The following is a 26613-nucleotide window of genomic DNA, read 5'->3' on the forward strand; positions in this document are numbered from 1 at the left end:
TCGGGTCGGGTGGTGGACCAGAACACGTCGATCATTCTCCACCACAAAGGATTAGTGGAGAGGTCCTCTCTTCCGATTCTGAACCCATGCAAGTGGGGCGGCACGGGTTAACCAAGGAGGAGCGTCAACATAGACGTAAGACCAACTGCTGCCTCTACTGTGGTAGCTCGGGACATTACATCTCCACTTGTTCCCGGCGGTCGTCAAACTGCCCGGCTCGCTAAAGTTGGGAGGACTTTTAGCGAGCCAGTTTCAACCTCTCAGTACCTCTGTCAGACCCCGTTTCCGGCTACCCTTGTGAACAGGAATCAGAGCTTAGCGATTAACGCTTTTATCGATTCAGGTGCCGATGGAAGCTTTCTTGACGCTCGAGTTGGTGGAACAGCTGGGGCTTTCCAAGGAGCAATTGCCGGAAGCCATTGAAGCGACCACTCTGAACGGCAGTAGTCTGGCACGTATCACGATGAGGACTGAACCGGTTAAGATGCTGTTGTCGGGGAATCATTCGGAGATGATTTCATTCTTCATTCTGCCGTCTTCCCATGTTCCTCTGGTCCTTGGATACCCCTGGCTGAAGGAACACAATCCCACGTTCGATTGGGTGACGGGCAAGGTAACGAGTTGGAGCCTGGATTGTCATGCTAACTGTCTCAAGACTGCCTGTCCCCATTCGGTTCCCAGTCAGGTGATTGAGGCTAAACCCCCCAGATTTGTCCCTGGTTCCCGAGACATATCACGATTTGGGGAAGTGTTCAGTAAGCAGAAGGCTCTGTCACTCCCTCCCCACCGACCATATGATTGTGCCATCAACCTGTTCCCTGGAGCTGTCTACCCCAAGGGAAGGTTATACAGTATCTCCCGCCCTGAACGTGAGGCTTTGGAGACCTACATCAAGGAGTCCCTAGCTGCTGGTCTCGTTCGTCCCTCGTCATCACCCCTGGGGGCAGGATTCTTCTTTGTGGGTAAGAAGGATGGCTCTCTTCGACCGTGTATTGATTATCGGGGGTTGAATGACATCACGGTCAAGAACAAGTATCCCCTGCCCTTGATGAGTTCTGCCTTCGACTCCTTACAGGGTGCTACGGTGTTCACCAAGCTAGACCTACGCAATGCGTATCACATGGTCCGGATCAGAGAGGGAGACGAGTGGTTGACGGGTTTCAATACACCGATGGGTCACTCGAGTATCAGGTGATGCCGTTTGGACTGACCAATGCTCCAGCGGTATTCCAGAGTATGGTGAACGACGTCCTGAGAGATATGATCGGTCTCTTTGTGTTTGTTTACCTGGATGACATTCTGATCTTCTCGAAGGAACCTTCCGACCACGTCCAGCATGTCCGGCAGGTTCTGCAGCGATTGTTGGAGAATCGCCTGTTCGTGAAGGCCGAGAAGTGCGAGTTTCACGCCCACACGACATCCTTTCTCGGGTACATCATCTCCAGGGGAGAGATTAGGATGGACCAGGAGAAGGTTAGAGCGGTTCTGGAATGGGCCCAGCCCGGTACGAGATTGCAGCTCCAGAGATTTTTGGGGTTTGCGAATTTCTACCGCAGATTCATCCGGGATTACAGCCGTGTGGCCGCTCCGTTAACGGCCTTGACTTCCAGTATCAGGAGCTTCAAGTGGAATCCGGAGGCGGATCGAGCGTTTCTGGATTTGAAGAGGCGATTCACCAACGCACCGATTCTCTCTCAACCGGACACGGCCCGTCAGTTCGTCGTTGAAGTGGACGCGCGTCTGATGTGGGAGTTGGCGCCATCCTGTCGCAGCGATGCTCCACGGACAGTAAACTCCATCCCTGCGCCTACTACTCTCGTCGCCTTTCGCCTGCGGAGAGGAATTACGATGTGGGTAACCGGGAGCTTCTCGCGGTGAAACTTGCCTTGGAGGAGTGGCGCCACTGGTTGGAGGGGGCGGAGCAGCCGTTTATTGTCTGGACTGACCACAAGAATCTTGCTTACGTGCAATCGGCTAGACGTCTCAACTCCCCGTCAGGCCAGGTGGTCGTTGTTTTTTCGGACGATTCAATTTTTTCCCTGACGTTCCGACCTGGATCTAAGAACGGCAAGGCGGACGCCTTGTCTCGGATGTTCTCCAAGACGGAGGAGAGTGGGTCCAAGACCGAGACAATTCTCCCCCGGAACTGCGTCGTGGGAGCTGTTAGGTGGAAGATTGAGGAGGAGGTGATGGCGGCTCTTCGGACGCAGCCCGGTCCCGGTAACGGTCCACCCGGTCGGTTGTTTGTGCCTGAGTCGGTTCGTCCCTGCGGTCCTCAAATGGTCCCACGCCAGCAAGATGGCTTGTCACCCTGGCGTGGCTCGGACGATGGCGTTTCTTCGCAGACGGTTTTGGTGGCCTGCCATGGCCGAGGATACTCGGGGTTATGTTGCTGCCTGTCCAGTGTGTGCGCAGAATAAGAGTACCAATCGGCCCAGCTCTGGACTACTTCACCCCCTTCCTATTCCCCGCGACCATGGTCGCATCTGGCCCTGGACTTTGTCACTGGGTTGCCCGCTTCTGAGGGGAACACGGTCGTTCTGACTATCGTGGACAGATTCAGCAAGTTCGCCCACTTTGTGCCAATTGCCAAGCTTCCCTCTGCCTCGGAGACGTCCGAGATCCTGGTTAGGGAGGTTTTCAGGGTCCACGGGTTGCCCAGTGATATCGTTTCCGACCGTGGCCCTCAGTTTACCTCTGCTGTCTGGAAGTCCTTCTGTTTGGCCATTGGAGCTACAGTCAGTCTCACATCTGGTTTTCACCCCCAATCTAATGGTCAGGCGGAGAGAGCCAACCAGAAGATGGAATCCACGCTACGCTGCCTGGCCTCTTCCAACCCCACCTCCTGGGTCTCTCAGTTGCCTTGGGTTGAGTATGCCCACAATACTCTCCCCTACATCTGCCACTGGGATGTCTCCCTTCCAGTGCCTGTATGGCTACCAACCTCCCTTGTTCCCTTCTCAGGAGAAGGAGCTCTCAGTGCCTTCTGTTCAGGCCCATATTCGTCGTTGCCACCGGACCTGGCATCGGGCCAGAAAGGCACTCCTTAGAGTTTCGGACCGGAATCAGCTCCAGGCGAATCGTCGCCGGATCCCCGCTCCCACCTACACCATCGGAGATAGGGTCTGGTTGGCCACACGGGATCTTCCTTTACGGACTGAGTCTAGGAAGTTGTTACCGAAGTTCATTGGTCCGTTTGTGGTGGAGAAGGTGATCAATCCGGTGGCAGTTCGACTCAAACTCCCGAGGACGCTCAGAGTCCATCCCACCTTTCATGTCTCCTGCCTCAAGCCTGTTTTCCTCAGTCCTCTGTTGCCTCCTCCTCCTCCTCCTCCTCGGATGATCGGAGGTGGTCCTGCCTACACGGTGCGACGCATCATGGATTCCAGACGGCGGGGCCGGGGTTTCCAGTATCTCGTGGACTGGGAGGGTATGGTCCTGAAGAGAGGAGTTGGATTCCGCGGCGACAGATCCTAGATGCTGACCTCATCCGTGACTTCTACCGCCTCCATCCTGGCGCTCCGGGGAGTCCGCCCGGTGGCGTTCGTCGGAGGGGGGTACTGTAACGATCCCGGCGGTCTGAGTCGGGTCCTGCCTGTGGACTAGTTTTTCTGCTCGGGATCTCCAGTTTCCCGAGGGTTCTGGAACGCTCCGGGGAGCTCTCTTGATTTCCGCACCTGCATCCCATCAGCAATCTGCACACCTGGTCCTGATCATCACCCTTCTTAGGCTCTGGCCTAACATCCATTCCCTGCCGGATCGTTAGCCATGAACATCACTCGTCCGGAACCTTCATCCAACCTCTGCCTGGTGGTCGGCGGCTGCCGAGCCATGATGGGATCAACCACTGCACCCCCAACAACTAATCAACGCCGCCCGCTCTGTTCCCTGGATTATTCAGCATCACTCTTGAATTTGTAAATAAACACTCACCTTCGTTTCAACTTACCTTGTCCTGGTCTGCTTCTGGGTTCTGGCTTTGTAACTCGTGACACTTTTATGTTCTTGTGACATTATGTGAGTACATTTATGAGATAAAACACTCAATTTAACAGTTGGATCACATACATCTACACTCTAACTGACTAACTAAACTATTCATTTTTTTATATTTTTGTTTCTCCCAAAGAAACATAGAACATCTAATAGTCAAATCATAGTGTAAAAAACAGGTGAGCTGATTCTACTCTTTTTGGCCATTTCCTGTTGTTTTGTGGTTGAAAACTGAGTGTGTCAAGCATACCACGTCAACCCTGTTACCCATAGATAGATAGGCTAGAAATGTTTTGACAAGTGCAAATGTTATGTTATGCTTGCATTTAATTGCCCCTTCCTGTTGCACCCAACAAGCTTATATTCCCCCTGTCACAAGGGGAGTTATGGCTAATTTAAGATGACATTTTCAAGCCTGTTATGGTCAACTCTGTCACTTTAATTGTCACTTTTATAGTCATATTTCTTAATTTAACCTCTTGAGTTGGGAAAACATGTTTGTTATGAAGTTGAACATGTGCTCTTTATGACATAGGGTTAAAATTAGGTGAAATAAATAGTTATTTTTGCCAAAATTACCCTACCCAAAATGCACTCTATTCATGGTATTACACTGATGTGGAGAGAAGTAGTGGTCAGAGAAGGGGGATAAGCAGTTAAAGGGATAGAGGAGTAGTCTTTGGAAAATGCTTTGTGTGTTTGTGTGTATGTGTGCGTGTGCTTTCATGTGTGTGTTTGGCATGCCAAGTCTCAAATGTATTCCCTTTTGTTCTGTCAAGTCCTATTTGAGCCCCACACATGCACACTCTCTCTCCCACTGTTACCATAAGGCAAATCCTTACTTCAATCTGTCACTCTTAGCTACCCTCTTCCTCTTGAGTTCATTGTCCTCCTTCTTTCTATGCAGCTTCTCAGAGTAACATGTACCTCTATGTCTGCAGGAGTGTACAGTATTCTATAGGGATTATGGATGACCTTTCTAGGTTATCTGAGGCAAAGCTGTTCACCCTTTATTGTACTACTGCTACTCTCACTCATTCGCCTCCTTACTATCTTATTCAGTCATTCACTACCTCAGTTCTTTACTCTTACACTCAATCCCCCAGTCATTGCTTCACTCATTCATAGACAATAGCTGTTCTCCATGTGTAACACACATGATCAGAAAAGAATGACTTCTCACTACCTACATCATACTTCTTTCTCTCTGTCCCTCCCTCCCTCTTTTACAGGTATGGTGACTAGAGATCTGCTGGAAGTGACCTATGAGCCTGTTGGTCCCCTGTTTGTCCACAATGTCCTTATTCTTACTGAATAGGAAAGAAGATCTCCTCAAGACACACTGACACCCCCATCAGCAGATAAACAACAAACAAGGCCAGTCTCTCTCTTCTTTATCACTCTCTATCTTCCTGGCTGTGACGTGATGTGCAGAGTGTGAGGTCATGTCCCAGTCTGGAAAAGTCATTCATCTGTATGTGGAGGTGAGGTCAGCCCCGGACCAGGATGAGAAGGGGGGCTTGGGAGGAGGAGTGGAGGGGCTTGGGACTGGGAGTGACTCAGCCTCAGCACAGGATGGGCCAGCGGGGATTTTGTCCCAGCTAGCCTACCAGACAAAATGCCAGACTCCTACCAAAGCTCCAACACGCCGCCTGGCCCATAACTTCACCCACACCCAGTCTCCCTCCAGACACACAGTGAGCTTCCAGCTCCACCAAGGCAATGGCACCCAATCGCCTAGCATCTCCCAGCAGCAGAGTTTACCAGCAGCACTGACCCACTCCCCAGCCTTTTCCGGGACTGGAAAGACCACCACCCCACACACACACCCCTCCAAAGGGCAGGGGGTGGGGGGCAATTGCAAACGGTCAGTGGTCACCTTCAGCTACATTGAGAAGGCTAACGTCAAGACAGTGGAGAGCCCACAGAACTCAGCCTGTCAGAGGAGGTCTAGGGAGGAGAGGTCGTCCCTACCTTCCCACCCCCGGAATAAACTCAACGACCCCATCTGGTTGGGTAGTCCTGGCTCCTCATGCAGCTCCAGTCCCAAAATAGCGTTTCGTCCCCCTGGGCGTCACCAGCAGCAACCGTCAGGTTCCCCCAGCCTCCGGCACCCTGTCTTGGATCCCGTCGGTATGGCGGCCACCCAGAGTGCCCTGGAAGAGTTTGGGTTTGGTTCCCCCCTGCTCAGGAGTAAGACCATCCATGGGGTCGAGCAGAGTCCCAGGGGCTCCCGCCACAACCAGCAGGCCCGCTGCCTGTCCTGGGCAGGCGGTTCTCCTGTCCAGCACCACAGCATCTGCAATAATCTCCGCAATAATCACGCTGTGGATGCAGATAGAAACCGGGCCATTTGCGGGCCATTACCCAGGAGCTCAGCCTCCGACCTGCTTTCGTCCAATGCTAGGCAGGCCGCTCTGGGCATGTCTCCTAACTCAAGACCCAGGTCGTGCATGGGGCTCCAGGCCCAGAGCCCACACCACTGGGCAGGTCAGGACAAAGCTTTAGCAGGTAGTCCAGCCACCCAGAGACAAGTGCACAAGCCCTCTATCAGCAGTTCCTCCTCTCAAGGGACCATCCTCCAAGTTGAAAATAAACTAGGGGAGGGGACTGTACTGAACCAGCTAAGTTGTAGCAAACCCTCCTCCCCAGCCAACAGCCCTGAAGTGGCCCGGAGGCTAGCCGAGGAGGCTACTAAAGTATCCTCTATTTTAGCAGAGGTAAAGAGGAACTCATTGACATTGCACAACACTTTAGACAAAGTAGAGAGCCCCAACTCTGGATGTATGTCTGGAGAAGCCAACAGTTCTGTCCCAAATGCACAACGGCAACATTTGCAGCATCAGACAGTTAAGATGAATATCCCTTTACACGGCCCACACACACCGGCATCGAATGACACTGACTCTCACCAGGCTGGAAACTCTTTACCATCGTCACGCACACAGGACACAAACTCTCCAACACTAACCAATCACAGCACACAACATGGAAAAGGGCAGGCTCTGGCTCAGAGCTCCATTCTATCAGACACAGTAGTGAGTGTTGGAGGGTCCCCGGCCCTGCCTTCACGCTTCATCCGTCCATCTCTTCCCCCAGCCGAGACCAGCTCCCCTCTGAGAGACCCCAGGCTGCTGAGAGCCCAGCTCAGAGTCACCGACAGCCCCACACTGCATCACTGCCGGCCCCCTCAGTACACTAGAGATTTCTGGTCCTTCGAGCCGGACGAGAGAGCCGACTTCGCCTGCTTCGACAGGGGGGATAGTGCCGAGCTGGCCCGTAGACTCTACATACGCCAAAGTGTGGTAGAAGCCCCTGTCAGCTGGACCTCCATGCAGCCCTGGAGCCACCTGGTGGGGGAGGAGAGCAGAAACTCCAGTTCCAGCCCCAGGCACGGACCTGGAACCGGGCAGCCCCTAAGCGTGGCCCAGCAGAAGACGGCCGAGCATAGGAGGAGGGAGGTTCTGCTGCTGGGCCCTGTGGTGCTGGACTCGCCAGAGGAGGATGAGGGCCTGGATGGGGATGGGGAAGAGGTTTACAGACCAGGGAAACAGCGAGGCCTGCTTAGAGTGGAGGAGCCTCCAGAGGGGGAGCAAATAGGGGTAGCAGGGTCCTCTTCGCACAGCTCCAGCGGGGTGACGGGCAGCCTGGGGGAAAGGGACTGTGTGTCCCCAGAGTCCAGTCAGTCCAGCCACCAGAGCAACGAGACAGGGGCTGCCACCTCAGGGATACAGGTGAGACATTCTTCTTCATATATGTTGCATTAAAATATTCATTTTAATATATTGATGTTAACTAAATGTATCATGTATTTTGTTAATTTTGCCACGCGTGTGACTTTAAAAGAGTGCCACCAACCGATAGAGGTGCCGGTATAGATATAGGTGCAACTGTCCCAGTGCCCCGGTTAAAGGACGTAAATGGGCTCCCGAGTGGCGCAGCGGTCTAAGGCACTGCATCTCAGTGCTAGAGGCGTCACTGGTTCGATTCTAGGCTGTATCACAATCCGGCCGTGATTGGGAGTGCCATAGGGCGGCGCACAATTGGCCCAGCGTCGTCCGGGTTTGGCCGGTGTAGGCCGTCATTGTAAATAAGAATGTGTTCTTAACTGACTTGCCTAGTTAAATAAAGGTTAAAAAATAACCGGTAGGAGACAGATGTACAGAACACACATTTATTACCACACACCAAACAAGGAGGATAGACAACTGGAATTGTTATAGTGTATAGTGGTTTAATGGTCATTCACACACTAACAGACGGTTAGGCTATCCAGGGTGGAGGCTTGTCCTTGTAGGAAGGGTTCAGTGGTGAGTTGTGTTGAGGTGGAGTTCTTCTGATCTGTTGTCTCTGCACCCCTGTGTCCAACTAAAGAACAGGCAGGAAAAGGGGTCTGTTACCCCACCTAATAGGGCCTGTGGCAACCTGGTCCCTAACACAGAGGTGTGAAGTGCACTATGCCACTGAACAATGGGTCAGGCTGAGGCAGAGGATGATAGCTTCCTCAGCAGTAAAAGGCTACAAAGCTTGTGTCTCTCCCAGGGCTAGAGAGGGGTTAAGGAGAGAGGGTTTTTAACAGTGCCTTTTGTGCATGTGTACATGTCTGTATGTGTGTTCCAGACGGACAGTGGCTCTGCAGTCCCAGGCCCCTCCCTCCACTCCCAGAGGATAGCTCGTGCCAAGTGGGAGTTCCTATTTGGGACCCCCGCTGAGGAGGCTGCCAGTAGGGGGGAGAAAAGTGAGAGCTCTGCATAGTTACCACCTATACTTATTACCCATAGAGAAAGATACAGTATTAGCTGTATACAGTATTTATCTCTATGACTGTGTCTATGGCTCTTTAACTGTACAGGATGAAATTAGCCCGCCCAACTACCTCATCCCTATATTGTTATTTATTTTGCTAATTTGTACCCCAGTATCTCTATTTGCACATCATCTCTTGCACATCTATCATTCCAGTGTTAATACTAATTGTAATTATTTTGCACTATAGCCTATTTATTGCCTTACCTCCATAACTTGCTACATTTGCACACACTGTATATATATTTATTTCTGTTGTATTTTTTACTTTGTTTTGTTTTACCCCATATGTAACTCTGTGTTGTTGTTTTTATCGCACTGCTTTGCTTTATCTTGGCCAGGTCGCAGTTGTAAATGAGAACTTGTTCTCAACTGGCTTACCTGGTTAAATAAAGGTGAAATAAATAAAAATAAATAAATAAAAGGATAGACCAGTGCTATTCAAAGTCAGGGTTGTGACCCCTAGTGGGCTTGCGGGGAACTGCAGTTGTGTCGCAAAATACAACATGTTGATTTTTTAGGAACAAGAAATTTAGAGTACATATTATTGTATGGGACAATAAACGTTTTTGGGAAAGATAATTAGAAAAATTCAATTGTATTAAGTAAATGTGTTATTTGTTTATTTTCATTTCGATAAGAGATTAAAATGCAATGAATTTATGGTTATTTGTTGATGTAAAAATCGAAATGTACCGATTTTAAGGTTGTGTCATTAGATTTGGGTAGGGTGGGTTCGCGAGAAATTCTTGGTGAAAAATGGGGTCCCCGCTGAAAAAGTTTGAATACCACTGGGGTAGACACTGTAATGTACATGTGAGTCAAGTGACATGAAACGTATCATAACATGTGTTCAAAACATGCACAGAGGTCAGTGTTCAGCAACCTTACAACAACATTAGCATTAGCATGGCAGCACAGTCATTTTCCGGACCTTTTCAGTGATATCAACTGCTTCTTCTGTTCCATCATGGCAGATACCATCGAGGCCGCCACAGCTCCTCCTAGTGGCCAGTCCAGTGAATCCCCAACCCCCACGCCCCCCACCTCCCTCCCCCTCATCTCGGCTAATCATGAGGTGCAGCACGTGGAGGTGGAGCTGGTGACTCCTCCCCCAGCGGTGGCGGGGGCGTCGCCCAAGACGGGCATCATCCGGAGGACCCTCAAGTACTCGGAGACTGACCTGGACGCTGTGCCCCTGCGCTGCTACCGCGAGACCGACATCGATGACGTGCTTTTGGCTGAGCAGGAGGACGCCGACTCAGCATTTGGGAGTAACCGTAGCGTGAAAAGCACGTCGGGTACAGGCAGCAGCCCCCTGGGTGTCTGTCCCGATGAGAGCACAAGCGCGGAGGAGGAGGAGGTTGAAGGAGAGGAGGAGGAAGAAGAGGAGCTGGAGGAGGAGGAGGAGGAGGTAGTGAGCTGGGCCTCAGTGAGGATGCAGGGGGACATTAAGAGACAGCAGCAGCAGCAGGTGATTAGTCAGCTGCTGAAGAGGTGAGATGGGCATAGACGTACAATACCAGTCAAAGGTTTGGACACACCTACTCATTCCAGGGTTTTTCTTTATTTTTCCTATTTTCTACATTGTAGAATACAGGCCTCCTGTAGCTCAGTTGGTAGAGCATGGCGCTTGCAACGCCAGGGTTGTGGGTTCGTTTCCCACGGGGGGCCAGTATGGAAAATGTATGCACTCACTAACTGTAAGTCGCTCTGGATAAGAGCGTCTGCTAAATTACTAAAATGTAATAATAGTGAAGACATCAAAACTGTGAAACAACACATAAGGAATCATGTAGGAACCAAAAAAGTGTTAAACAAATCAAAATATATTTTATATTTGAGATTCTTCAAATAGCCGCCCATTTCCTTGATGACAGCTTTGCACACTCTTGGCATTCTCTCAACCAGGTAGTCACCTGGAATGCATTTCAATTAACAGGTGCCTTCTTAAAAGTTAATTTGTGGAATTTCTTTCATTCTTCATGCGTTTGAGCCAATCAGTGGTGTTGTGACAAGGTAGGGGGGGGTATACAGAAGATAGCCCTATTTGGTAAAAGACCAAGTCCATATTATGGCAAGAACAGCTCAAATAAGCAAAGAGAAACAACAGTCCATCATTACTTTAAGACATAAAGGTCAGTCAATACGGAACATTTCAAGAACTGAAAGTTTCTTCAAGTGCATTCGCAAAAACCATCAAGTGCTATGATGAAACTGGCTCTCATGAGGACCGCCACAGGAATGGAAGACCCAGAGTTACCTCTGCTGCAGAGGATAAGTACATTACTAGCCTCAGAAATTGCATCCCAAATAAATGCTTCACAGAGTTAAAATAACAGACACATCTCAACATCAACTGTTCAGAGGGGACTGTATGAATCAAGTCTTCATGGTCGAATTGCTGCAAAGAAACCACTACTAAAGGACACCAATAAGAAGAAGAGACCTGCTTGGGCCAGGAAACACGAGCAATGGACATTAGACAGGTGGACATTTGTCCTTTGGTCTCGAGTCCAAATTGTAGATTTCTGGTTCCAACCACTGTTTCTTTGTGAGACACGGTGTGGGTGAACCGATGATCTCTGCATGTGTATTCCCCACCGTAAAGCATGGAGGAGGAGGTGTTACGGTGTGGGGGTGCTTTGCTGGTGACACTGTCTGTGATTTATTTAGAATTCAAGGCACACTTAACCAGCATGACTGCCACAGCATTCTGCAGCGATACGCCATCCCATCTGGTTTGGGCTTAGTGTGATTATCATTTGTTTTTCAACAGGACAATTACCCAACACACCTCCAGGCCTTGTAAGGGCTATTTGACCAAGAAGGAGAGTGATGGAGTGCTGCATCAGATGACCTGGCCTCCACAATCCCCCGACCTCAACCCAATTGAGATGGTTTGGGATGAGTCGGACCGCAGAGTGAAGGAATAGCAGCCAACAAGTGCTCAGCATAGAGAGTTGGAAAAGTATTCCAGGTGAAGCTGGTTGAGAGAATGCCAAGAGTGTGCAAAGCTGTCATCAAGGCAAGGGAGTGGCTATTTGAAGAATTTCAAATATAAAATATATTTTGATTTGTTTAACACTTTTTTGGTTAATACATGATTCCATATGTGTTATTTCATAGTTCTGATGTCTTCATTGTTATTCTACAATGTTGAAAATAGTAAAATGAAGAAAAACCCTTGAATGAGTAGGTGTGTCCAAACTTTTGACTGGTAGTGTAAAGGCACGTAGAAACACACACATGCACGAATGCATACACACACGTGCAGGCTCGCACACACACATTCCTAAAAATATACTTTTAAAATATGCTTACACACACACACACATACACATAAACATACACACTTATGTAATGCAGAGACACAGAAACACACATGCTCACACATTTAAAGTTTGACAGGATTTGTATTACAGATGAGATTACAGCTATGAGTGCTATCTATTTCTAGCATCTGTCCTTGTGAATAGAACAAAGGTGCTTTGAAATAAGATATTAATCAATGTTTCAGTTGACGTCATCATTTTTCTCCCACAAGAACACTGGTGAAGAAAGGATCTGGCAAGAACTACAGTAGTATATGATAGTGTGTCTCTTTCTGCTACTACCTTATGTTGTATGTCTCTTTCCGCTACCTTATATCTTCCAAGCAACCTACTTAACAATAGACCTTTCAAACCAGTTTGATGAAATGTTTTGCTTTAGCATTCACAGTTTTCTAGGGTCAAACAGTTACAGTATACAGTGTGCCATATTCAGTCACTACACTAATAATGCAATGACATCTTTCAGCTGAGATCATTCCCAGGGTGACTCACTGGAGTCACTCTCAAAGGAATTAATTTTGAGATTCATTCATTCGGAAAATTAGACAGTACTAAGAGACCTAGTAGAGTCTTCCTGTGTCTCACTCTTGGTCTCTCTCCTCCTTTCCGTCTTTCTTTCTCTACCTCTAGGCCGTTGGACAGTTTCTTTGACAACCTCCCGGCCCTCAAGTCACCCATACTGGTGTCGGGGCCTCGCCTCGCAGGCACCTCCGAGGACAGCTTCAGCCGCCATTTTGAGAGCATCATGGAGTCACACCGCGCCAAGGGCACGTCCTACGGCAGCCTGGACCTGGACAGTGAGGAGCTGCTGACCTCCAGCACCCAGACCATCCTGACCTTTGACCTCCCCACGCTGACCCCAGAGATCCAGGGGGGTCAGATGATCTGTCAGAGCGCCCGGCAGATTGTCAAGCTGAGCTTCGCCCCACTGGCCCACTGCGAGAGGGGGACAAGCCTATCGGATTCCATCGTCACAGTGACAGGAGACTCGGACGCCACGCGTGCCCCCTCCAGCGAAAGGCTGAGCAGTAGCCCGGATGACACGCCCCTGCGAGGGGGAGGGGGCAGGGCACGGATGCTGGGGAGCAGCTGGTACAGCAACCCCACATTCTCCTTCCCTAGGTCAGTGATGTCATACAGCAGCAACCCCTCCCTCTCTTTCCACAGGTCAGTGATGTCATCCTTACTGTTCTGATGTATTACTCTATGAAAGACCTGATAGGCTGCTGACATACAGTATGAGGTTATTCTTATAGATGAAGTAAAGCCAAGGTAGTCTCCCATTCCGAACATACAGTATGGTATAATCTGAGATTAAATGAAAAACAAATAATCACTATATTATAGTGTATTGTCTATGTACAATATTAGAGAAAAACGTGATAAATGATGATCATATTGTGCATAAGTAATGTACTGCGTATATACATTGAAAATATAATTTTTTAGTGTCATCCCCCACTTTGAACCAATGTCAGTTTCCAGACACCCCAGTCCCAGGCTTGTCTGCTGGGACAAATCACCTGCTGCAGTGCGATTTTGAAGCAGAGCTGTTAGTGAAGGTCGTTAGGAGGCTGCCTGCCTCACCGTACCACTGGTTTCCATGGCATTCTGTGTGTGTGTGTGTGTGTGTGTGTGTGTGTGTGTGTGTGTGTGTGTGTGTGTGTGTGTGTGTGTGTGTGTGTGTGTGTGTGTGTGTGTGTGTGTGTGTGTGTGTGTGTGTGTGTGTGTGTGTGTGTGTGTGTGTGTGATGGCTGGAGCAGGTGACTGGTACTGACTGAGGCAGAGGGCTCTGGCAGCACAGCTCTCACCTTCAACCATCCGCTCCTTAAACATCTTAACTACTTATAATATCAAAGTGATTAGGCTAGCTGTGCTATTACTGTTAATAACAGCATAGCTGGAGCGCACTCTTTACTAATCAGATTGCGTGGCCAGATCTATCCGTTATAGAAGTATTCATATGATGTATTATCATATATTAGGATATATGCAAATGCTAGAATATTGTAATTTTACATAAAGATATTCTTATTTCCCATGTGGTCAATATACACTTCTGGTTGTTAATTTTTTAATTTTCATCGTTCATCAACACCATGATAACAGAGAATTATGCTAGGGGTTTAGAACACAGCACCATCTGGTGGGTTTTGTGGTTACTGTAGAGAGGAACTGAGGTGCTGATGAGGGAAAGAGGAGAGCCTTGTGGTTTGAGTGTCTGTAATTGTGTTTGACAGCACTGAGACCTTATGGTACAGACCACTAGATGGTGCTAAAGGGCCATGTTGTAGGTTGTGGTTGATACTGTCTGAACATATATATATTTTATTTATATTTTTGTATTTTACCCCCTTTTTCTCCCCAATTTCGATCTTGTCTCATCGCTGCAACTCCCCGCTCGGGAGGCGAAGGTCAAGTCATGCGTCCTCCGAAACATGACCCGCCAAACTGCGCTTCTTAATACATTTACATTTACATTTTAGTCATTTAGCAGACGCTCTTATCCAGAGCGACTTACATGAGCAATTAGGGTTAAGTGCCTTGCTTAAGGGCACATCGACAGATTTTTCACCTAGTCGGCTCGGGGATTAGAACTAGCGACCTTTCGGTTACTGGCACAACGCTCTTACCCACTAAGCTACCTGCCGCTTAACCCGGAAGCCACCAGCACCAATGTGTCAGAGGAAACACAGTTGAACTGACGACCGAGGTCAGCCTGCAGATGTCCGGCCTGCCACAAGGAGTTGCTAGAGCGTGATGAGCCAAGTAAAGCCCCCCTGGCCAAACCCTCCGACGCTGGGCCAATTGTGCACCGCCCTATGGGACTCCCGATCACGGCCAGTTGTGATACAGCCCGGGATCGCACCCGGGACTGTAGTGATGCCTCTAGCACTGCCTTGTACCGCTGCGCCACTCGGGAGGCCCCAACATAAAGGTTTTTTATAGCTGAACGTGTGGACCACTTGTGGTGTCTACAATAAGTGACCTTTATTGGAGAAAATAGTATTATATTTGCATTCTTCAGTGATTTATACTGTTAACATGACAGGCATATGTTTATTGTTCAAGATCGACATTTAGTCATTTAGCAGACGCTCTCATCAAGAGCGATTTACAGTAATGATGGCATACATTTTCATACTGGTCCCCCGTGGGAAACGAACCCACAACCCTGGCGTTGCAAACACCATGCTGTACAACTGAGCCACACAAGTGACAAGATAAGGTAGTAGTGACTGGTCAAGTTAGTGTGTGTGTGTGTGTGTGTCTGTGAGTGCACGTGGGCGCCTGTGAGTGTGGTCAGTGCGTGTGCGTGTCCGTTAGTGTGTTGCGCGGGTCAGTTGTTTGTTCACCCACACCCGCCAGCAATTGCTAATAACCGATCGCAACCGCCCGACTATACACTGAGAGTACAAAACATTAGGAACACCTTGCTATATTGAGTTGCAGAATAGCCTCAATTTGTCGGGGCATGGACTCTACAAGGTGTCAAAAGTGATCCACAGGGATGCTGGCCCATGTTGACTCCAATGCTTTCCACAGTTGTGTCAAGTTGTCTGGATGTCCTTTGGGTGGTGGACCATTCTTGATACACACGGGAAACTGTTGAGTGTGAAAACCCAGCAGCATTGCAGTTCTTGACACAATCAAACCGGTGCGCCTGGTGCATACTACCATACCCCATTCAAAGGCACTTAAATATTTTGTCTTGCCCATTCACCCTCTGAATCCTTCTTTAACCAATCCCCTCCCCTTCATATACACTGATTGAAGTGGATGTAACAGGTGACATCATAGGGATCATAGCTCCCCCCCCCAAATAAAAAGCAACTCAGTCCGGCTTTCAACTTAAACATTTGTAATAGTAAAATGCACAAGGTGGAATTTCGAAATTGGGTAGTGCATCATCAGTTTTCCTCTTGTCATGTCAGTCGTTGCAAACCTTAGAGAGCTATTTATAACTTGTCAGAAATTCTGAGGCCTGCACCTGACCATAATCTGCTAATATAGAAAATGCACTGTAGGCTACAGTCAGAGATGACGGAACGATGTAGATACAGTGGGGAGAACAAGTATTTGATACACTGCCGATTTTGCAGGTTTTCCTACTTACAAAGCATGTAGAGGTCTGTAATTTTTATCATAGATACACTTCAACTGTGAGAGACGGAATCTAAAACAAAAATCCAGAAAATCACATTGTATGATTTTTAAGTAATTAATTTGCATTTTATTGCATGACATAAGTATTTGATACATCAGAAAAGCAGAACTTAATATTTGGTACAGAAACCTTTGTTTGCAATTACAGAGATCATATGTTTCCTGTAGGTCTTGACCAGGTTTGCACACACTGCAGCAGGGATTTTGGCCCACTCCTCCATAAAGACCTTCTCCAGATCCTTCAGGTTTCGGGGCTGTCGCTGGGTAATACAGACTTTCAGCTCCCTCCAAAGATTTTATATTGGGTTCAGGTCTGGAGACTGGCTAGGCCACTCCAGAACCTTGAGATGCTTCTTACGGAGCCACTCCTTAGTTGCCCTGGCTGTGTGTTCCGGGTCGTTGTCATGCTGGAAGACCCAGCCACGACCCATCTTCAATGCTCTTAATGAGGGAAGGAGGTTGTTGGCCAAGATCTCGCGATACATGGCCCCATCCATCCTCCCCTCAATACGGTGCAGTCGTCCTGTCCCCTTTGCAGAAAAGCATCACCAAAGAATGATGTTTCCACCTCCATGCTTCACGGTTGGGATGGTGTTCTTGGGGTTGTACTCATCCTTCTTCTTCCTCCAAACACGGCGAGTGGAGTTTAGACCAAAAAGCTCTATTTTTGTCTAATCAGACCACATGACCTTCTCCCATTCCTCCTCTGGATCATCCAGATGGTCATTGGCAAACTTCAGATGGGCCTGGACATGCGCTGGCTTGAGCAGGGGGACCTTGCGTGCGCTGCAGGATTTTAATCCATGACGGCGTAGTGTGTTACTAATGGTTTTCTTTGAGACTGTGGTCCCAGCTCTCTTCAGGTCATTGACCAGGTCCTACCGTGTAGTTCTGGGCTGATCCCTCACCTTCCTCATGATCATTGATGCCCCACGACGTGAGATCTTGCATGGAGCACCAGACCGAGGGTGATTGACCGTCAACTTGAACTTCTTCCATTTTCTAATAATTGCGCCAACAGTTGTTGCCTTCTCACCAAGCTGCTTGCCTATTGTCCTGTAGCCCATCCCAGCCTTGTGCAGGTCTACAATTGTATCCCTAATGTCCTTACACAGCTCTCTGGTCTTGGCCATTGTGGAGAGGTTGGAGTCTGTTTGATTGAGTGTGTGGACAGGTGTCTTTTATACAGGTAACGAGTTCAAACAGGTGCAGTTAATACAGGTAATGAGTGGAGAACAGGAGGGCTTCTTAAAGAAAAACTAACAGGTCTGTGAGAGCCGGAATTCTTACTGGTTGTTAGGTGATCAAATACTTATCTCATGCAATAAAATGCAAATTAATTACTTAAAAATCATACAATGTGATTTTCTGGATTTTTGTTTAAGATTCCGTCTCTCACAGTTGAAGTGTACCTTTGATAAAAATTACAGACCTCTACATGCTTTGTAAGTAGGAAAACCTGCAAAATCGGCAGTGTATCAAATACTTGTTCTCCCCACTGTATGTTTCTGCTTATAATTTCCAACATTTTGGTAGGCTATTTATGAGTCAACTTGTCTATAATTAGATACAGTACATGCAGCTTCTCTTCTGTCATTATATGTTGCCCTAGAAGACGAAATAAACCCTTGCTCATCAGAATAATGTCATAAATCGATGGAATGAATGATTCAATCTAAATGACATCTGTAAAAAAAAAAATCTGTCATCTCTGCTTCTTTCAGGGATCAAAGATGTTTAGGGACTCAACCTAGGCTAAGGGTTAGGGTTAAGGTTAGGAGTTAGGTTAAAGGATTAAGGTTAGGGGAAGGGTTAGGTAAAAGGGTTAAGGTTAGGGTTAGGTGAAGGGTTAGCTAAAAGGGTTAAGGTTATGGTTAGGGTTAGCTAGCATGCTAAGAATACTCAACAAAAATATAAAGTGTAAAGTGTTGGTGTTGGTAAAGTGAATCTCACCAGAGAAATCATCTGAGTGAGGGAAATCTGTCTCCGTGTGTGTAGTCCATGTATCTGATGCTGTCTGGAACAAAAGAGTATGACATGTTTCCGCAGTAGCGTTTGATTTATTGATGCCAGCAAGCATTTGATAAAAACTTTATAAAATAATTAGCCAATCAGCGTCCGAGCTGAGCTCAACTGTGGGCTGTCCTGGCGCAGGACAACCCAGTTTGGATTTGGGAAGCCAGTTTGGATTTGGCTTCACACAAATCGCATCCTGAGCAAAATGTCATCATTGTCAGAAAAACGTGTCTGTTTCTGGTATGCTTGTGTTGATGTCCTGCAGTAGCTAGCTTGCTCAATTGGCCCTTTCCTAAGCTATGGATGGAGATGGGGATTTGGACTTGTGCCTTTGACTTAATTCTCTGTACAGGCCAATGGATATGATGGTGATTCTGATCTAACCATAAATTAATGTGTAGCCTAGTAGGCTCACGTTAACTAGCTAGCTAACTTAACTGGTTGCCCATGCGAGGAAGTTCGGCTAGCAAGCGTTTTAGCTAGGTAGCCTATTAAAACAAAAACTTAAAGGTTACAGAGCCATAGACTGTTTTGACAACATGAAAGAGAGGAGGTCGGCATTGGCGTTTAACTAGTCTACAAGTAGGATGAGTCCCCCAAAAATGTTTTATTTGTGCGTGCACGCAAGCACGCACACACACACACACACACACAGACAGACAGACAGAAATCCGTACCATGGACAGCCACATTATATTTAGCAACATTGATTGGACTAAATTGTGTTTGGTATCTTTAAGTTTGTTTTCACTGTATTAAACTAAGCATTAACTTGCTTGACCATGCTGCAGGTCATATAAATGTTTGTTACATGCAATATTTGCTTTGTGGACTCCACCGGACAGATGTTGCTCTCCGGTTTTGTGATGAAACAAAAGTATGTGTAGTTGAATTAATTCCGCCACTGTGACTGTTGTCATTTTGCTGTCACAACCTTATTGTATATCACGGTGGCATATGAACAAATGGGTTATAGAGCAAACAACGCAAATATCACAACATAGGTTGTAATATGTTTTTTTTTTTTATGGCTTTGGCTTCCCCAGTGATGTTACCCACACACCGCTACTGTCTATTCTATGTGTCTGGTAAATATTTACATTGTGCTGGTATTGCTACCACAGTTACTATACATGACTGACCAACCTATCACAATCCTGTAAGAATGGAATCCAGGAAGAGGACAACAGGGAAAATATTTCAGAGGGCTTGTCCACTCAATACTGTGATAACAGTTGGAATTTCACCCTCCGCCATCCACCCTCTCTCAAATCTCCCTTTTGACATGGTTTGTGCCATTAGACAGAACTGCCCATTTAGACAGACAGAGGACCGATGGACCCTTGAAGCAGAGGCTGACACTAGTGGGAATTCTCTTATGGCCTCTGAGCAGCATTGTGATAGCTGAACAATTAATCCTAACTTCTGTAATGTGTTATTGTGATTATCACCTGCAAGTTGCATACAGTAAACCGGCACCTCAACAATGACTGGTGCTCACAATAGGCCTCTCTATTTCATGGATGTATTCCATGTACAGTGGGGGAAAAAAGTATTTAGTCAGCCACCAATTGTGCAAGTTCTCCCACTTAAAAAGATGAGCGAGGCCTGTAATTTTCATCATAAGTACACGTCAACTATGACAGACAAATATAGAAAAAGAAATCCAGAAAATCACATTGTAGGATTTTTTATGAATTTATTTGCAAATTATGGTGGAAAATAAGTATTTGGTCAATAACAAAAGTTTCTCAATACTTTGTTATATACCCTTTGTTGGCAATGATACAGGTCAAACGTTTTCTGTAAGTCTTCACAAGGTTTTCACACACTGTTGCTGGTATTTTGGCCCATTCCTCCATGCAGATCTCCTCTACAGCAGTGATGTTTTGGGGCTGTCGCTGGCCAACACGGACTTTCAACTCCCTCCAAAGATTTTCTATGGGGTTGAGATCTGGAGACTGGCTAGGCCACTCCAGGACCTTGAAATGCTTCTTACGAAGCCACTCCTTCGTTGCCCGGGCGGTGTGTTTGGGATCATTGTCATGCTGAAAGACCCAGCCACGTTTCATCTTCAATGCCCTTGCTGATGGAAGGAGGTTTTCACTCAAAATCTCACGATACATGGCCCCATTCATTCTTTCCTTTACACGGATCAGTCGTCCTGGTCCCTTTGCAGAAAAACAGCCCCAAAGCATGATGTTTCCACCCCCATGCTTCACAGTAGGTATGGTGTTCTTTGGATGCAACTCAGCATTCTTTGTCCTCCAAACACGACGAGTTGAGTTTTTACCAAAAAGTTATATTTTGGTTTCATCTGACCATATGACATTGGGGGGCTGGGGTTAGTTGGTTATACCTGGAGTACTTCTCCTGTCTTATCCAGTGTCCTGTGTGAATTTAAGTATGCTCTCTCTAATTCTCTCGTTCTCTCTTTCTCTCTGAGAACCTGAGCCCTAGGACCATACGTCAGGACTACCGGGCATGATGACACCTTGCTGTCCCCAGTCCGCCTGGCCTTGCTGCTATTCCAGTTTCAACTGTTCTGCCTGCGGCTACGAAACCCCTACCTGTCCCAGACCTGCTGTTTTCAACTCTTTAATGATCGGCTATGAAAAGCCAACTGAGAGACCTGAGCCCTAGGACCATACGTCGGGACTACCGTCCGTGGTGACTCCTTGCTGTCCCCAGTCCGCCTGGCCTTGCTGCTATTCCAGTTTCAACTGTTCTGCCTGCGGTTATGGAACCCCCTACCTGTCCCAGACCTGCTGTTTTCAACTCTTAATGATCGGCTATGAAAAGCCAACTGAGATTTATTCCTGATTATTATTTGACCATGCTTGTCACTTATGAACATTTTTGAACATCTTGGCATGGTTCTGTTATAATCTCCACCCGGCACAGCCAGAAGAGGACTGGCCACCCCTCATAGCCTGGTTCCTCTCTAGGTTTCTTCCTAGGCTTTCGCCTTTCTAGGGAGTTTTTCCTAGCCACCGTGCTTCTACACCTGCATTACTAGCTGTTTGGGGTTTTAGGCTGGGTTTCTGTACAGCACTTCGAGATATTAGCTGATGTAAGAAGGGCTATATAAAATAAAATTGATTGATTGATTGATTGATTCTCCCAATCCTCTTCTGGATCATCCAAATGCACTCTAGCAAACTTCAGACGGGCCTGGACATGTACTGGCTTAAGAAGGGGGACACGTCTGGCACTGCTTTGTTACTTTGGTCCCAGCTCTCTGCAGGTCATTCACTAGGTCCCCCCGTGTGGTTCTGGGATTTTTGCTCACCGTTGTGATCATTTTGACCCCACGGGGTGAGATCTTGCGTGGAGCCCCAGATCTAGGGAGATTATCAGTGGTCTTGTATGTCTTCCATTTCCTAATAATTGCTCCCACAGTTGATTTATTCAAACCAAGCTGCTTACCTATTGCAGATTCAGTCTTCCCAGCCTGGTGCAGGTCTACAATTTTGTTTCTGGTGTCCTTTGACAGCTCTTTGGTCTTGGCCATAGTGGAGTTTGGAGTGTGACTGTTTGAGGTTGTGGACAGGTGTCTTTTATACTGATAACACGTTCAAACAGGTGCCATTAATACAGGTAACGAGTGGAGGACAGAGGAGCCTCTTAAAGAAGAAGTTACAGGTCTGTGAGAGCCAGAAATCTTGCTTGTTTGTAGGTGACCAAATACTTATTTTCCACCATAATTTGCAAATACATTCATTAAAAATCCTACAATGTGACTTTCTGGAGAAAAAAAATCTCAATTTGTCTGTCATAGTTGACGTGTACCTATGATGAAAATTACAGGCCTCTCTCTTGCACAATTGGTGGCTGACTAAATACTTTTTTCCCCCACTCTATGTTTATCAACCAGGATTCACACCCAGCACTAACACACCTGATGGAAGTACTGTAATCAAAGTATTAATGATACGTTTAATAGTTGAATCAGGTGTGTGAGTACAGGGCTGGAACAAAAATGTTTCACCCTGTCAGTCCCCAGGGCTGGAATTGAGGAATAAAACCTAATTCCTTTCCCTGGATACTAAGTCATTGTTGTGGAGACAGAATATTTGTTCTAATTTGTTAATAATATAATCATATTCATATTATAGCACCATAGCCACGGGAAGTCGTTTTGGGGGTGGCGATGCTGACATTTATTTTTTTGCCCACGCTACAGACTATATCGGTCCGCTATTACAGGACTAGGAAAGGCCCAGTGCACTACTTTGTGTGGTTATATCTCCATTAAGAGTCAAGGTGGACAGCATGTATACCTCATCCAAAGGATGTACCTATTGACTATGAGTAATTGGAGCTTGTGAGAGAGGAGGTAGGGAGAGATTTTGAGTGAAATGCGGTCCAAGTTCCGTGCCATGCTTAGCGCCCAAGGTCGGCAGGGGACGTTGCAAAAGTTTACACAGTGAGAGAGGGGGGTGAGAAAGAGAGAGAGAGGGTGGAGTGAAGAGGGGGAACAGAAACAGAGAGAGAGAGAAGAGAAAGAGGCACTGCTGAACAAAACGTATCTTGCTTGGGAAACTTGCTGTAAGGAGAGAGGGAAAAGAAAACAAAAAGAAAATGAAAGAAACAACCCAGACCTACCAGTCGCCTTCGTACAACTGTGGGTCTTTGCTAAAGCTAATGGGAGTGACTTGCTAGCTGAGTCTTAGAGCTTATGGGGCTAGATTCCAGGTGATGCACCACTAGCCCTAGCTAGCACACTGAGGTAGAGGGGATCGGTAGAGGGAAGGTGGTGATGCGATCAGGCCGGGGGGCCAGGGCAGGGACAAGGGGGTGTCGGGGAGGTTAGTAGGTTGACTCGTTTGAGACACTCAAACAGGGAGGGGACAGGTATGACAGTGAAGGCCCGCACTGTGTTCTGTTGGCATGGCTCACTCGAAGAGGATATGTACCTTTTTACTCGCCGCTCAAACTCAATGCCAAGGTAAGATTCCCAGTCCTTCTCTTCTCTTCCTTCCTCTCAGACTAGGTGGCGTGGAAGGTTGGGACTACAGTATATGGTACCAGCCTGCAGCTCCTACTGACTCTGATTTACAGTTACTGTAGGTGCTGTCCAGAAAGCACACCAAAACTTTTAATCGCTGATCTGCTTCTTCTGCCTGGGTCCAAATAATACAACAAATATCTACCTTCTAATCCTCTCACTACCTCTGAAGGCTCCATATATGAAACAGGGAAGTCTGGTGATCAGTCATTGCCCAATAACGTAGCCATTCATTCAGCTAATAAATGGCCTGTTTGCTCTGTGGAGGTTAGCATGACTCACGGATGATAAGGAAGTCTGTATGTGCTGTGCTTGTGTTATTTTCCTAGGAGTCTGGGTAAAGTGTGTGTGTTTCAGTGGCCTACCACAGTTTGTACTGGATAGTAGTGCTCTATCATTTGAAAAACATCCATTATCAACAGATAGAACTCACAGGTCTTAATATCACGGCTCAGGCTAAGACCCAGATGCAGACACAGGAGGCAGATAGTACGAGTCTCAGAGTTTATTACTGAACAAGGGGCAGGCAATCGGTAGGTCAAGGCAGGCAAAGAGTCGTAATCCAAATCAGAGTCAGGTAGGTACAGGACGGCAGGCAGGATCAGGACAGGCAGAAAGGTCAGAACTGGGAAGACTAAGCAACACAAACTAGCGCACAGGAAACACGGGTACAGGCTGGTAGGACTTGACGGGACAAGTCGAACTGGCAACAGACAAACAGAAAACACAGGTATAAATACACAGGGGATAATGGGGGTAGATGGGAGACAGCTGGTGGGGGGTGGAGACAAGCACAAAGACAGGGGAAACAGATCAGGGTGTGACACCTAAATCCATTATCTTCATCTTCATTCATCTTCTTTTTTAAAGTTCTGTGCTTGTTCCAAGGTGACATAAAATTCTTAAATTATTATCACAGTATAATTCTGATATAGTATGGCCTGCACTCCTGAACCCTCTAATACTTTCGAGAGAGAGAGAGAGAGATACAGGAAAGGATAGATTTAAAGGAGGTTGTATAATGTGGAATCCTGTTATAGTACCGTATTTATGCTTAAAATGTTACACATTTGAATGTACAGTCGTGGTCAAAAGTTTTGAGAATGACACAAGTATTGGTCTTCACAAAGTTTGCTGCTTCAGTGTTTTTAGATATTTTTGTCAGATGTTACTCTGGTATACTGAAGTATAATTACAAGCATTCCATAAGTGTCAAAGGCTTTTATTGACAATTACATTAAGTTTATGCAAAGAGTCAATATTTGCAGTGTTGACCCTTCTTTTTCAAGACCTCTGCAATCCGCCCTGGCATGCTGTCAACATCCTGACTGATGGCAGCCCATTCTTGCATAATCAATGCTTGGAGTTTGTCAGAATTTGTGGGTTTTTGTTTGTCCATCTGCCTCTTCAGGATTCAAATCAAATCAAATCAAATTTTATTGGCCACATGCGCCGAATACAACAGGTGCAGACATTACAGTGAAATGCTTACTTACAGCCCTTAACCAACAGTGCATTTATTTTTTATAAAAAAGTAGAATAAAGCAACAAAAAAGTGTTGAGAAAAAAAGAGCAGAAGTCAAATAAAATAACAGAAGATATATACAGGGCGGTACCGGTGCAGAGTCAATGTGCGGGGGCACCGGCTAGTTGAGGTAGTTGAAGTAATATGTACATGTGGGTAGAGTTAAAATGACTATGCATAAATAATTAACAGAATAGCAGCAGCGTAAAAAGATGGGGTTGCAGTGCAAATAGTCTGGGTAGCCATGATTAGCTGTTCAGGAGTCTTATGGCTTGGGGGTAGAAGCTGTTGAGAAGTCTTTTGGACCTAGACTTGGCACTCCGGTACCGCTTGCCTTGCAGTAGCAGAGAGAACAGTCTATGACTAGGGTGGCTGGAGTCTTTGACAATTTTGAGGGCCTTCCTCTGACAATGCCTGGTATAGAGGTCCTGAATGGCAAGCAGATTGACCACAAGTTCTCAATGGGATTAAGGTCTGGGGAGTTTCCTGGCCGTGGACCCAAAATGTCGATGTTTTGTTCCCCAAGCCACTTAGTTATCACTTTTGCCTTATGGCAAGGTGCTCCATCATGCTGGAAAAGGCATTGTTCGTCACCAAACTGTTCTTGGATGGTTGGGAGCAAGTTGCTCTCGGAGGATGTGTTGGTACCATTCTTTATTCATGGCTGTGTTCTTAGGCAAAATTGTGAGTGAGCCCACTCCCATGGCTGAGAAGCAACCCCACACATGAATGGTCTCAGGATGCTTTACTGTTGGCATGACACAGGACTGATGGTAGCGCTCACCTTGTCTTCTCCGGACAAGCTTTTTTCCGGATGCCCCAAACAATCGGAAAGGGGATTCATCAGAGAAAATGACTTTACCCCAGTCCTCAGCAGTCCAATCCCTGTACTTTTTGCAGAATATCAGTCTGTCGCTGATGTTTTTCCTGGAGAGAAGTGGCTTCCTCGCTGCCCTTCTTGACACCAGGCCATCCTCCAAAAGTCTTTGTCTCACTGTGCGTGCAGATGTACTCACACCTGCCTGCTGCCATTCCTGAGCAAGCTCTGCACTGGTGGTGCCCCGATCCCGCAGCTGAATCAACTTTAGGAGACGGTCCTGGCGCTTGCTGTACTTTCTTGGGCGCCCTGAAGCTCATTCACAACAATTATTAATTGAACCTCTCTCCTTGAAGTTCTTGATGATCCGATTAATGGTTGATTTAGGCGCAATCTTACTAGCAGCAATATCCTTGCCTGTGAAGCCCTTTTTGTGCAAAGCAATGATAACGGTTTCTTTGCAGGTATCCATGGTTAACAGAGGAAGAACAATGAGTTCAAGCACCACCCTCCTTTTAAAGCTTCCAGTTTGTTATTCTAACTCAATCAGCATGACAGAGTGATCTCCAGCCTTGTCCTCGTCAACACTCTCACCTGTGTTAACGAGAGAATCACTGACATGATGTCAGCTGGTCCTTTTGTGGCAGGGCTGAAATGCAGTGGAAATGTTTTTGGGGGATTAAGTTCATTTTTGTGGCAAAGAGGGACTTTCCAATGAATTGCAACTCATCTGATCACTCTTCATAACATTCTGGAGTATGTGCAAATTGCCATCATAAAAACTGAGGCAGCAGACTTTGTGAAAATTAATATTTGTGTCATTCTCAAAACTTTTGACCACGACTGTATGGTCGACCGAATGTATTAATGTACTGTATTATCATTGTGTCATACCAAAAGCAAACATTGCCCTACAATAGTAAAGGTTCTAGTACTTTTCTTT

The 26613-nt window shown here is 46.9% G+C and overlaps 3 protein-coding genes across 3 annotated transcripts in view; all 3 read left to right on the top strand.

Annotated features, from left to right (window-relative positions):
* LOC121546988 overlaps window positions 1-10167 on the top strand; it is a 47755-nt gene extending 37588 nt beyond the window's left edge. The window contains exons 3-6 of the mRNA XM_041858104.2: window positions 5428-7727; window positions 8614-8731; window positions 9777-10100; window positions 10139-10167. Of these exons, the coding sequence (XP_041714038.2) occupies window positions 5428-7727; window positions 8614-8731; window positions 9777-10100; window positions 10139-10167 (2771 nt within the window). The remainder of the gene's footprint in view (window positions 1-5427; window positions 7728-8613; window positions 8732-9776; window positions 10101-10138) is intronic.
* A 49-nt stretch (window positions 10168-10216) lies between these two features.
* On the top strand, window positions 10217-13329 carry LOC121546990. Its single transcript, XM_041858105.2, has 2 exons — window positions 10217-10296; window positions 12765-13329. The coding sequence occupies exons 1-2, from the start codon at window positions 10238-10240 to the stop codon at window positions 13327-13329; spliced, it is 624 nt and encodes a 207-aa protein (XP_041714039.1). The 5' UTR covers window positions 10217-10237.
* Window positions 13330-23195: 9866 nt separating this feature from the next.
* Window positions 23196-26613, top strand: part of LOC121547253 (PH and SEC7 domain-containing protein 1-like) — a 67757-nt gene continuing 64339 nt past the window's right edge. Inside the window, exon 1 of the mRNA XM_041858422.2 lies at window positions 23196-23268. Coding sequence (XP_041714356.1) covers window positions 23231-23268 — 38 coding nt within the window. The 5' untranslated portion in view covers window positions 23196-23230. The remainder of the gene's footprint in view (window positions 23269-26613) is intronic.

This window comes from Coregonus clupeaformis, chromosome 31 (genome assembly GCF_020615455.1).
Source record: "Coregonus clupeaformis isolate EN_2021a chromosome 31, ASM2061545v1, whole genome shotgun sequence".
Taxonomy (NCBI): domain Eukaryota; kingdom Metazoa; phylum Chordata; class Actinopteri; order Salmoniformes; family Salmonidae; genus Coregonus; species Coregonus clupeaformis.

What these genes read in the sequence shown, in the direction of transcription:
- LOC121546990 (XM_041858105.2), top strand. Translation starts at nt 10,238, where the DNA reads ATGCAGGGGGACATTAAGAGACAGCAGCAGCAGCAGGTGATTAGTCAG. An exon ending in ATTAGTCAGCTGCTGAAGAG is followed by an intron (nt 10,297 to 12,764) that starts GTGAGATGGGCA and finishes CTCTACCTCTAG; the next exon opens with GCCGTTGGACAGTTTCTTTG.